This window comes from Oenanthe melanoleuca, chromosome 3 (genome assembly GCF_029582105.1).
Source record: "Oenanthe melanoleuca isolate GR-GAL-2019-014 chromosome 3, OMel1.0, whole genome shotgun sequence".
Lineage (NCBI taxonomy): Eukaryota > Metazoa > Chordata > Aves > Passeriformes > Muscicapidae > Oenanthe > Oenanthe melanoleuca.
Genome location: NC_079336.1, coordinates 51,414,964 through 51,429,186, shown reverse-complemented (window position 1 = coordinate 51,429,186; position 14,223 = coordinate 51,414,964). Strand labels below are relative to the sequence as shown.

Here is a 14,223-nt window from a genome sequence, read left to right as displayed (position 1 = left end):
ATTCGAAAACAATTATTATATATACAGCACATCATGCATCTTAAATACCACATTTGCACTGTTTCTCATTTTGGATTAGCCTCTCCTAAAGGTTTAACACATGAAACAGACCAAATCCAATTCCTCATGAATTGAAGCAGAGATTTTGTGAGTTTTGAGAAGCAGCTCCTTGTGCTCTCAGAGGCCAATTTATGAGGTCTGTAATATTTCAGTTCACAGATACTGTTATCAATTATTGTTTGGGTCTACTATGCATGAAAGAGTAGACAATTTTGATGCAAGAATTTTTATACAATTAGCTATATAAGAACAACTAATCTTCTCATTTTAGTCTCACATCCAACTCAGATAGAGAAAAAACCTTATTTAGAAATGGAGTGACTTTCCAGATTCCTCAAATAGGCATCTAGCATGTAATTTTCTATCTGTGTCAAGAGAGACAGTGGCCATGGTTTCAAATATTCTGCTCACAGTTAGAAATTTTGTAATTGAAAATTTTGGCATGGGTGGAAAAAAAACCATGCTTAGCAGGATTCCACTAATATCAGTTTAGAGAGCTGAACATCTCCCACCACGCTGCAGTTTGCTTTTAATGACAATTTTGCTCCTGTTCCTCTGGGCTGCTTCCAACTGAAAGGTTGCTACCAGATGGGGAATTTGGGCTGAAAGAAACACACACTTGATTCCAATACAGATTGTTTTTTCCAGTGTCGTGAGCAATTTTAGCAGGGCATCATCTGTCCAGAAAAATTGTAACTACAAAAAGTGGCAGCTACAAATGTCATGCAAATTAAGATGTTCACAGCACTTCATGGAAAATCTGAGAAAGATTTTATCACAGCCAACCTTGAAAAGCTATAAGGTGGGTGCCTCCAAACTAAGCCATTTCAGTTACAAATTAATCTTTTCTAGTTAGGCAAAAATTCCCTTTTGTACAATGCTCAGTCCTATTCAAGTGATGCCTACAGAACATTTGTTTAAAAAAAAATATAAAAACATCTGAACTGAGAAAAAGCCCAGCTTTCTCCCTTCCATGTATGTAACTGCTAGAGAGGCACAAGAACACTTTCTTCTCCATGACAAAAAAAAACATTGCACTAATACTTCTCAACTTTTGTTCGTGTTACAAGTACAAAGTGTTATTAAAAAAAAAAAAAAAAAAAAAAAAAAGAAAAAGAAAGCATAGTCTATTAAAAGAATGCACTTTATACAATGTCAAATGGTAAAGTACTCAAGTTGTCCACCTGTTGATTATCTGAGACACATTAAGCCAAATGGAAGGAGTCAGAACCTGTAAAATTTCTGTCAATGTCAACTTGTTCTTTATAATTTTCTCGGTTGGTTTTCTCCATTACCAACTGTTCAGCTGTTTGTGAAGGCCTCAAAGAATAGCTGCTTTCTGGACTATTTTTGCTGCTCATCATTGGCCTGGTGTACACCAGAATCAAGGGCTGAAGTTAATAATCTCTTTTCACAATAGTTTCAAATAATAGCAGAAAGCAATTTCTCTTTCTTTTCTAAAGTTTATCACATCTTTTCACGGACAAAGACTATTTTGAGAAAAGGAAAATTGATGAAAATGCCAATATCCAAACCCTCCTTAAAAATCTGGACAAGGGAGGAGGACAGAAATGGTTGTTCCCCTATTTCAGTGCTTAAAATGGACACCAAAAAAAAAGTTCATTTTTTATTAATTTTCGAGATCCAAGAACTGATGCTCAGTCTGGATCTAGTAGTATTGAGAGTACTCAGACTGAATCATTCTTATTTCCTTCAGTGATGTTTCTATGCACTGTCCTCTTACCAGTTCTCACTTGTTCCTATCAAATGTGTACATTTTAATGTGCCTATCAAAACAGAAACACTATTTCACAACCATCATCAGCTGCAAAACTTATTTTTTCAAGTAAGCTTCTTATTCGTCATAAACTATTTAAAGACAACATATATCTTCAATATCAATGACAAAGTCTGCTCAAGACTGAGAATCCTATGAATCTCTTATCACCATTCTGCCAAGGTCCACAATTTTCTTTAGAACCAAAACTGGTAACAGTACAAAATCAGGACACAATCTCATATTCATGTCAGAACATGTGTCACTGAATGCAAAGGATAATAGTTCTCTTTCTTAAAGCCAAAATTAGAAAAGTGGAATGTATATGTATTACAGTCATCCGGGGAAAATATAAGGCAAGTAACCCCAAAAAGAAAATGTGTAAATTCTCAACACTGTTCAAAATCTTTGTAACTGTATATTATTAACTGAAGCTGGAAGGATTTGCTTACTTAGAAATCTTTCTGACTAAGTACAAAGCAATAAGTTTATGGTCTGATTTAGTGGTGAGCATAAAAAAATGGGCAAAATAATCCTATGGGTATTTATTGTTCACACAGCTTCTCAACCCAGCTTATATCTCTTTGTTTGGGGGGTATTACAATTCATCTTTCAATACAATAATGGATTCTTAGCATTTCAGAATGCATTTGAGAAAAGACTCTCCATGTACAATTGCAAGACTCATGAAAAACTTGTTCTTTTCTTTTAATGCTCTGGGGTAGTCAGCTTGAGCATCTTCACTAACATTTGTTTGTTAGAACACCTAGAAGCTTCATGTAGCAGCTTCTTCAGGAATTATGGCTGGCATAGAGGTGCAGTCTCGACCTTAACTGCAGAAAAATAAAATTTTATTTTCCTTAGGCTTTTTTCAGAGTGATATCAATGGGGAAAACTTTATTCTGAGACAAGAAGGGAGCCAGTCCTAAGTAACATCTGTTACTTATTAGCGTGCATATTCTCTCTCTCCTGCAATTGGAAATCAAGGTGGAAAGATACATAATCTAAAGTAAATTTCCTAATAGTATATAAAACAGGTAATTCTTAAAAATGTTTACTGTAATGTCAAAATATTTACTACCGTTCTGCCTGTTTTCATGATAACAAATAATTTTTTCTAGGTATGTTTGCAATAAATCCTTACTGGTATATTTATATGAAATTTCTTCTCTTGTTTTTGTTTTTGAGTTTTTCAAATGCTTTTATTGTAAACTGACTTCAAGTACAATATTTTTACTCTAAAAAGACTTAAAAATGAAATACTAATTATTAATGTAAAAAAATTTAGAATTATTAATTATTTATAAGAATATCAGAAAGGTAAATTACACTTTTTTCATCCTGTAGATATCTCATTAGTTCATTACCAGCAAATTGTAAAACCAAAAAACTTAAGAGAATCACTAAAATGTTAAGATTCAACCCTATGAAGGTAATGAAAAAAAGAAATAAAAAAATAATGAGTATTGCAACTAACATACCTGTCTAAGTGTTATCTGTGGACTTTATGAAAACAGAACACCTAATTCCTTTTCCTTTTTTAATATGATTCAACAGACGCTTTCATGGTTTTAGTTGCATCTCTTTTTGGCTGTCACTTCAACAGTTCGTTTACCACTTAGGTGTAACTGAGCCAGAAAACTGGACTTAGTTTTGAGATAATTTGTTTTCTGAATTCTCAAATGTTTACATAACTTCAAAACATATCTTCATAACTTTATGAGCAAGAAACAGTAAAAAACTAATACTGAGGATGACAGCTCTATGTTGCAGGCTTGGACTGTAGCTCACAGGTCAGTACTGTACACTTTGAGGTTTTACAATGTTGAATCCAACACAGAGTGTTGCTCTCCCAAGCTGGCAATAAAACCTCACACAGGCAAGCCAAATCAGAAAATTGATCTGGCAGAAACCACACCCCAGAAAACAAAACAAGACATAGTTTTCAGTACCAAGGTACATCTGGTTTCCTGCATGGCAACAAATGCCAGTGCCAGAACAAGAAGTACAGAAAACATATCCCTTTCACTAGTGAGGGGAGGAGCAGCAATGAGGGAATTGCAGCGTGATAGTCTCAACAGACTTCGGGTTTTTTTCACTTTTTCTCTTTAGACAAACATTTTTGAAGATGAACAAAACCGATTGTCATCTGTTGGAGAAGAGTCCAAGTTTGGACTAAACTTCATTTCTGTTAAACTACTTTCTGGTTTGAGGATGAAGAGAAGCTTTAAGCCTTTTCATTATAGAAGCAGTTTTGAAAGCATTTAAAGCCCACAGTTATTGGTGAAAGAGAGAAGGGAAATATTAATTGAACACCTAAACAAAATGTTTGTACATATATAGAAATTTAACACAGACCAAATGGCATTTTACTAAACTAGTTCTTATATGTCAAGACTAAATACTGCAGTTTACTTCCTCTTCATTCCTTTAGCTGTTCTGTTATTTGATACCAGAAGTTATTCAACAGAAAGCTAGCTGTATTTTTTTTTCCCCCAATGGAAAATGTATTTGATATTCCAGAGAAGAGAAAATACAACCTTAAACCAAATATTGCCCAAAGATATACATATCCCTATATGACTATGCAGTTGATATGCAAAAGCTATTCTAATATGGCTTTGCTGCTCAACATATTTTGATTCCTTAGCCACTGTCTGGCCACCTGATGTTATGTTAAAATAAAATACTACGGTTTTGTATTAAGAGAAGCAATATTGTCAAATATCATCCAATTTACCTCTTATTTCACTATGGCTGTAAGATTACCTTCAGTCAATCCCTAAAGGATTAGTTGAACTGGACCTTATTGTGGGGCTCAACTGTATAAACAATAGGTTCCACTAGGAATTTGAAATCAGATAACAGAGAGGTTGTTCCAGAATCCAAAAATCATGCAACAACTTTGAAATGGCCAAGACTCAAAGGCCTGGTTATTTCCTCTTTAAGGCAAAAAAAAATTAATTAGACAGGGCCACCAGTTTGCTGTATGACACTCCTGTAATAGGTGTTCTGAGACTGCCTTTGGAAGAAATGGTGACTGCAGTGATTTCTACACAATTTTTTAGACTCCTTCCTGCCTTCCTACAGAAGACAGGTAGAGAACAGGATGAAAAGGTAAGGTAAAAGAGTTGGATGCTATCAGAGCTTAGGAAACTTAGAACTGATGAAGTGCAAGTGTTTTAGAGAGAAACAGCTATAAAGCCTAATCAATTATTCTTGCTCTTTGCAGCTCTGTAAAGTGTCCATTACTTTCTTTTCCTTCAAATATGTATGCCTAGAAAGCATCACCTGGATGAACTGATCCTCCACAGTCTAAGGCAACTAAGACAGTTATTAAACCCAGAAATTTCAGCCAAAACATTTACTCTGGGTCCACCTGCTTTCCACACATCTATAATTCACATAAAATATTCCAGCATAATTTAAAAAATATGAAGTGCATAGCAAAAATGTCTAAATCCACATAAATATGCTCCTAGCACATGTATCTGAGCAGTATCAAGGATATTGCCAATGTCCTTGTTCCCTAGAGTAGTTGGGACTTGTTAATAAAAATTAGAAATCAGAGACAGATGGACTGACCACTTCACATCAAAATGCCAACTGGTTTTCCTGTGAATTTGCCAATTTTCTTTAAAGATACTCTATTAATCTTCTACACCACTGTGAAATTAAGACCAATTGAGGATTTGGGAATAGCATGACTACAGGGAATATGTTGTCCCTGGATGCCTAAGCATTTCTGTTTTGCCAACTCCCTGCTCTGAAATCCTTGAAGAGAAGGCCTATTTTCAGTCCTGCTAAACGTTGCACTTGGGATCTGAAGTATCTCTGTTGCACCTGAGCTCCCCAACACTGTAATGGCAGAACAGACAGACTCTCCCCAACCAACCAGACTAGGAGCTGCAGAACAGCAGACAGCTTCTCCTGGTACCTAGCCCATCTGTGAACCACTCCCTTTCACACTCGGATCTACCAAGGCAGCTCAACCTGTCACTCTAACCTCCATTTAAATTCATGTGAGAAAATCCCAAATAAATCTGTATTTTTGATCTCCTATGCACTTCCTGGATGAAAAGCACTGTAAAAAATAATCTCACATTTACAGGTATGAATGGAGTTCCATGATTTTCTTGTGATATAGATGAGACTTGTTATAATGGCTACAAAGTGGGAAAAAGTGAAGGGTTAAGTGCAAATTACCAAAGATGCTCAGAACCAAATAGTTCCAGTTTTCAACTCATATTTTAATAATATATGGAGTAAAGGTTTCAGGCATACTTCAATGAATTAGAAGCCTAGCACCCATTATAGATAAAAGCTCTTTGTAAGTATTAAGGCAAAACTAAATTGTTGAGAGAAAACAGAAAAAAAGAAACACACTACATTTTTCCCAACAGGGCTGATAATATTTGGGCTTGTTCTAACATTAAGTATATGTTACTTCTTCTAGTTTATTAGCTGTTGCTAAATAGTATACATCATTTTTATATGGCTTCCCTGCATAAAAGAGTAAAGAAAAAAAATTCACTGCCCCAAAAGGCCAAGCATTATATAAAGGAGGAAATTGTAATTATTTTCCTAATTTTTTTCATGAAATTTGGATTGCTAAAAGCATTCCATGGACTATCATAATTACCAGTAATAACGTAAGAACTAATGCATTTCTGCAATTTTCAGTCCATTACTTGTGGATTTGTCATTTGCTAGTTCTAACTCACAAAAGGAAGTTAAGCATTTTTATACTTAAAGCAAGAATTCATCAACACAAACATAGCAATTACTGAATCTACTAAAAGCCAAAGGTAAAGAATGAAACTTCTTTTAAGCGAGGTCGCAGAGATATCTGGTGACCTTCACATTCACAGTGACTAATACACAAAAAAGCTGAAAGAGAAATTTCATATTCAGCCAGTTACTTTCATAGTGTATAATGCTCTGACTATGAAATTCCTGGATAAGCAACAAAAACTCCTAATACTTCTCAAACACACTTACTCCTTACTGAGTAGTCTAAAAGCCATACAAATTGCAGCAGAGCTTTTACTACAATTTGGGGAACAATACTTGTTCTGTTCCTGTACAGTGGTGAGTAAAATCACATGCATTCCTAACTACATGGGTTACTCAGATCATAAAGGGTGTGCCAGATAGCATTAGTGACACAGGGTCTTATCCTACCTCTCTGACATCCACAGAAAACTCAACACTGCTTCTATTCCAGCCAATAACAAATGAATGGGCATAAGAGAAGGTATCAGCTTTAGAGCTGCAGGAGGATTGCCAAGTTTCCTTTGAGCAGTTAGTAATAGGACATGGGAAAGAAACAGGGTCAGACTTGATCCTTGTCTCATTTTTAAAAACCAGTAACAAAAACCCCCAAACCCACGCCACACACAGTGCAGCATTCTCAGACTGCTGTCAGCTGGCACATGAAGAAGCCTTTTAAATACATTAGAACAACCCTTACTTTTTCTCCAGTATCCTCAGTGACCCTTTAGTTGCTAGCTTTTAATACATAAGAAAACTTAAAACTTTCAGAAATTCATACATTTGCTAATTTCTGGTGATATTCTAGATAATCAGACAGTAGGAGAAAAAAACAGGAGTTGTAAAGCCCTAGTTTAGAAGACCTGACTTAACCAGACAACTAAAATTTCTAGGGTGATGGAAAACAAGGATGGGAATTTAGTTCCAATGCCCAAGAGCAACTTGTATATTAACAGATCACAACCAACAAAAGGCAAAATTCCTTGCTGTAAAAGCAAATCAGTAAATAACTCTGAAAATGGAAAAGACGTTAAAAAACCCCCCAAACCTCTTTAATACAAAGGATCTTGCTCTCAAACTTCTGTAAAAGTTTTAGCTCTCCTGCTTGAAAGAGAAATGCACATTGAATACTTTTCCATATATAAAGCCAAAAACACAGACCTAGGATTGTTTCTGCCATTAGCAATGAGGGCTCCAAAGCCAGAATGATAACAACACTCCCAGGATTCAAAGGCTCCTCCAGGTATAAAAATCCCTATCCCTCCAAGTACTTCAGTTTCACAGATAAAAGGTACTTAGAACTGCATGACTTCCTAAAAATATGTAGGAAATAACTTTTTGTTTTTTTTTCATTTGGCCCATTTTGTTACAATGAACGGGTCAGTCATAGCCATATAAATAACAGAAAATTATAGGAGAAACTGGTCATGTCTTCATATAGGAAAGCAACACAGATCAAAAACTTAAGATAATCCATTTGATCTATCATGCCAGACAGCAAGCCCAGAAACAAACAAATAGAAGTCTACCTGTTGGAGGTCCAATGTAATGGTCACATAATGATACTCAATTCCATTCTGGATACTAGGGCTTTGCCACCAAGTGTTCTTGCCATCAATTGCATTTGTTATGGGGTGTCTTTCTGTTAGGACAGGAGAAACATATAAATAAATTTCAAAGTTATTAGAAGATTTAATTATTTTTAGATCTGAAATCTAGATTTGAAGGCAACTACAGAACTAGTAAGTCAGGACTTCAAAACGAGAAAACAATAAATCAATTTTTCTTGTACTCTTGGGCCACCAGTCATGCTTATTATTACTGGAATTATTACTGATCTAATGTTAGCTGTTTAATTTTGGTTATGATCACAAGGTCATTCAGAACATCTAATTGCAGAAGGCTCTCCTGATGCTACAGAAAATGCAGGCATTTAAATCAAATAAACACTTCCTGCACTCTTCCAAGGTTTCAGGTACTGCAGAGTTATTGAATGTTGCAACAGAAACAACAAATCAGAAACCTGAGATACGGTGTGTAAGAAAAGCAGAGATTAAAGCAATACTGGTACTGGCATTTCTAAGCACACATGGAAATAATTCAGGAAATAATTCACAAATCATTACAGAGGAAATGATTCAGAAATCACTACAGAATATATTCCTCAACTGGAAAACTTTCTGACTCACATACATGCATATAAGTTTTGTTTGGTTATAATCCATATCATAGTCCAAGATGCATTATTTTTCATGTCTATATTTACTCTGCTGCAGTGCCCCAAATGAATCCTAAATAAGGATACAAATTTATTTACAGAATTGAATTTTTCCTGAATTTCAAGATCTTCTACATTATCAAAGTTTGCTTATTTAGTAGTTTAGCACTATTTAGACTGAGAAAAATCACACTCAATATTTGCAGGTTATTTTTTGTACGAGATGGAGAATAACCAAAGCAGAATTTCAAAAGGTTCAAGGATCTATACCTTGAAGTCCCTAATTTGCCAGAGCAAGCCTGTACATCATGAGGAAAATAACCCAAAGGGAATTCTAATACAGTAAATTTGTTCTATGCAATACAGTAAATTTCTTCTATGTAAGTTCTGTTTGCAAGAATATGAATCAGGAGAAAACCTTACCCCTCTTACTAAGAATGACTTCTCTACTGTCAGGTTTTCTTGGTATAAAAGTGGAATATGATTCATTACTAGCTGGGCCTAGAATTGCAAATAATTACTTTATGAACTGATTAATTTACTTATTATTTAATTATTACTTAAATCGACCAGCCAGACTGATGGTCTTTGTATCTCTGGTTTTTCGCCACATCAACCACCTGTGGAGGACAGGAGTCCTAGCTCATTAAGGGAAGCCAGAATGCCTGGACATATTTAAAAATAGAAAAAAAAAAAAAAAAAAAAAAAAAGAAAGTGCTTTGTGGAATGAGTGAAGGCATAAATCTTTAGTACTGAAAATGTCAACAATCTCATTTAAATATTATTCAACAGTATTAGTGGGTAGCAACATTTACAAGTCAGAATTCTGGTACTACAACTGATAAAGCTATAGGTAGCTTTATCTTTATACTGAAGAGAAAAGCAAAACATACCCTATGCTTTACATGCTGACAGATCCCACAGCTCTGATCACTTTCTCAAATCTTGGTTTTAAATGAGTGGCAGCAAAATTCAGCTGTAAATCAAATTCAGGGCTTTTTGGTGATTGTGACAGAAACTGTCTAATCAGAAATTTTGACCAAAATCTCTACAGATGAAATTGGTATAAAGGTAAATCATCAGAAGAAGGATTGGGAGATGAATTAACTGTAATCACCATTATGAAAGTTTAATCATAATTAATTTGAAAATTGATTAATTGCTGGCATGTTTAGCTTATTTAAAAGATAAAGAGGGAAAATACAAAATTTTTAAAAAGGACTGGATTGCAAATGCAGTTCAAGGACCTATCTCCCTGATGGATGGCAAGAGGGAGAACTTTGAGAGTGAGCCCATCAAACTGTGCACTTTAATTTGGACTCACATGTGATTAACCAGGGAAATTTTGTTCATTTCCTACTACAGTAATTAAGGGGAGGCACTCCAGACTCACACATTCCAGGGGGATCATTTAAAGTCTGGTTATATTACATGGCTCTCCTATTAACAAGCCATCTCTGTTTAAACAAGGCACTTCCCTTTGCCAAATGAATGTTTAAAGACCTTAAAATGAGACAAGATTGTCACAAAAGACCAGATATTATAAAGCTGGACTGACAAGTTTAGAAGAGAGTAGGAACAAGGAAGGGGAAACATAGGTATAAATACTTCAGATGGGGTTTTTTTATATACACACACATATATATATATACATCTGTGCGTATACACATATTTTAGTGTACACTGTCCAACATCATAGACAAGACAAAACAATCCTTCTGGTTTAGGTTTGATTTTTCAAAATATGCAAGCTTCATATAGGGAAAAAAAACTTGGATAATGTGCATGTGTCTCTAAATATCCATTTGTAAAATAGAAAAGTCTTCTGCACAGTCTGCCAGTCAGAATGCTTCCAAAACTGAATTCTTCTCTGAGTAAAACACACTGCTATAACATAATTGTGTGTGTTGATTGCTAAGAAAATCATATGACCTTCCCTCAGAAGGTGGCAGTTTCTGCAGTTCAAGAAGGCATTGGAACATGGAAAACAATCTGGAAAAAAATAGGTTGTAGATAAATTAAGGTAGTCTACACTGGGAAAGTTATAAATAGCTTTGCAAATATAAGATAAGGATCAATTTAGCAGGAAAAGAAAGCACCTAAACTTTGCAATTGACAACTAACTGTCCTCAGTGGTGTTTCACCATTAGCAATGGGAAGAAGTATCAAAGTAAAATGTGAACAGGAATATATGATTGCTCTGAAGTAAACCTGGATCTCTATGTAGTGCTAGTAAGAGCTCAGGTGAATTTTAACAAATATGAAAGCCTCTAGGAAGAATTCAGAGAACTGGAATTCATGCACTTAGAGTTCTAGAAGATAAAACCTATGAGGAGAATGAAAGAAAAGATAGCTTAGTGTAGAAACTAGATAGAGCAACACCATCACTCCTCAATTAATGAGATAAAATACTTTTTTTAAGAAAAAGGATGCAATAATCCGTTCCTTGTATTGTACTGAACTTAGGAAATATATGACATGAATTTCTGCAAGGAGATGCAGAGTAGCATTTAGAAAAACACTTAGTTTCAAGTAGAAAGTGTGGCCACGGGACGAAATTTCTAAGGAGAATCCAAACAAAGCATCTGTCTGGAAAGCTACAGCCACAGACAGCTCATCCTGTCTAGAACTAGCAGACATATTAAATGTCTATTTTTTTTTATCCTGTGGTTTTAAGCACGTGCTTAAATGTCATGAGGTATAAATGTATCTGAGCTAAGTTTTATTGGAACACAATTGGAAAAAAATAATTATCTTCATTCTTCTGTGTCTGTGCTTCTTTCAGCATTTTATCTATTTCACTAAAAGCTGACTTTAGTATCCCTATGTCCTCCACCATCTAGAGTGCCAGTATACCCCTGAAAATCTAATAATGTTAAAGCTATTCCTGTCTTTCACTACAAGGTTACAGAAATTAAACTTGTATGACTTGACTAATAAGTTTTCTTCATTCTAATCTTCCCAACTACCAGAAGAAGCATGTCTGAAATAGATTATGACAAATTCATACCTGAAAACTGGTTTTGCTTCCATATAATCTTTAAGAAAGCAGTGTTAGCAAAAACCAATTTTAATATTAAAAACTAAACATTAAAACAAGCAGTGCTCCATTACTGGCTCAGTGAAACTGAATTTACTGGAATTTCAGATATTGCTTAGATTGGCCAAAATGTTCAAATTCCACATGTAGGTATGCAGGTAAAAGTCAGTTATCCGTTTTTTATTCGTGGTTAGTGTATATCAAAAGAATTCAACAACATCTGTAGATACTTAATTTTTTAAAATCTGAGTTTAGGTGCTCTGCTTTTCAGTACCTGAATCAGAAAGTTCCGTGGGAGGAGTGCCCATACAGATAGAGATTTTGAAATACCTTTGGAAGGGATGGTTAACCTGGTTTAAAGAGAGACACACACTTCACAGGAATCAGGCTAGTGAACCACCATTTTGTTTCCTGTGTATCTACACCCTTTGGAAAAAAATCCTTTCAAAGGAGCAAAATGAAAAGGCACACATACGATGTGGAACTCGGCTCTTTTGATCACAAATGCGGCACTGAGGGTTCCTTGCCGGCTGTCCGGGTACGTGTTCAACGAGCTTGCAGTACATTTCCCGCCCCTTTTCTCCACAGGTAGCATTGGTTGTGATCAGAGCATTACTAGCCAGGTTCAGCACTGCAGGAAACAGTCCTGAAAACAAAATAAAATAAAATCATAAACAAAAGCACAAGAGTCAAGGTGAATTTAGCAGAATAATCACAAGTGAATGTAACACCTGTTACAACATTAAAGTAAAAGCCTTCATTTTCAACAGCTATGGAAGTAATAAAGAACAACTTTATGTGTATCCAGAATTCAGACATCAGACTAAAGCCATTATATTGATGGGATTCTCCCCATTCTTCTAAAATTCAAATTGGTACCTTCTGGTTATATCATGAACAACAGCAGGATGCCAAAGGAGAAAGTACAGAAACACACAAAGAATCACAAAATTTTATGTTTCATAATCAAACCTTGTATTCCTACCAACTGGCCAATGTAACATTGTACACAATGTACCTATGAAACTCTTTTATCATTCTTCTTTTCTGCTGACATCTCCATGGAATAACTGTTCCTCCACAGACTGCAGCTCCCTATTACTGTTCTGCTTAAGACTTCATAGACACCTTTGTCATCAGAACAGCTGGGTAATTCATCCAGCAACATGAATAGCATATGTCATATTTCCCTTTCCTCCAGAAGAAAATAATATATACGACATCATATATTTTATGGTAGTGCTGTTGTTATTTTTCCAGGTGCACATGCTGAGTGATGTATTATGATTCTCATTCAGCACAGCATTTAAGCATGTCTGAGTGCTCTGATGAGCCAAGTCATATGTAGCAGTAAGCTATAAAGATTATAAACCATATGAAGAATATTCATTAAGGTGGGTTACTGTCCTTCCCACTAAGTACTGATCAAAACCTTTGAGCTGTAATAAATTGATCCACAGAGACAAACTGATAGTATGTGTTGAATATATATATTAGTAACCCTCACATTAAATCAACCAGTTTTGCATCTTCAAAAGCAAATTTGCCATGGCAAATGTTAAAACAAAAAAGCCTAACCAACAAAAAGGCTGATGTATGGACTCTTGGGATCACTTTTAGATTCGTTTTATGGCAATTTCAACTGGCCCAAAACTCACTCTTGCAATTCATCCAAGCTTCCAACCCTATTATACTATTAGAAACTTAAAATAAGGTTTTAATAAAAAATGAATTGATCGTTATTGAACTCTGGTAAAGCTCCCTTTATAATGGCATTTCTTTTCATCCTCCTCAAATGGACAACACTCTTGAACTGACTCCTTTCTGTCCTTTAACACTAGTCTTCTGCTTGCCTCTGCAATTAACCTGTGTGCCATTTAATTACCAAGCTTGGCTGGTCAAGGTACAGCTGTCCTTTGTGAGTTAGTGACTCTAACACTTACTTTAAAACCATGTGTAAATATAATGCTTGAACAAGAGAGCAAATTAGTTACTAGCCCGTCCAAGTTGTGCAGTCAATCAATACTTGAGATTTTATTGATCATGTCGCTTGGTAGATTAAAGCTCATGTTCATTACATTTTAAAATCTTTTCAGTTGTCAATGTATTTTTATTCACTGCATTCACTGGTATTTTCTGCCTTCTGTGATGGGGCCACATGGTAAAAATCTGTATAAGCATTAGTAGAGTAGATGAATTAATAGCTGTGGAACTTCCTATGTTGACTGACAGCCTCATTATTCTCTTTTTAGGCTGTACAAAGTTAAGAGAGTAGAAGCCAGTAATCATTTAGTGTTAACAAAGAGTCTGGCATTTGGTTCAGAGCTAAGTATTTTAAGCCCTCAAAAGTGAACC

General features: G+C 35.2%; 1 protein-coding gene across 1 annotated transcript in view; it reads right to left on the bottom strand.

Annotated features, from left to right (window-relative positions):
- LAMA2 (laminin subunit alpha 2) overlaps positions 1-14,223 on the bottom strand; it is a 330,175-nt gene that overhangs the window by 238,489 nt on the left and 77,463 nt on the right. Inside the window, exons 2-3 of the mRNA XM_056488060.1 lie at positions 12,344-12,514; positions 8,140-8,252 (exon numbers count right to left, since the gene is read on the bottom strand). Of these exons, the coding sequence (XP_056344035.1) occupies positions 8,140-8,252; positions 12,344-12,514 (284 nt within the window). The remainder of the gene's footprint in view (positions 1-8,139; positions 8,253-12,343; positions 12,515-14,223) is intronic.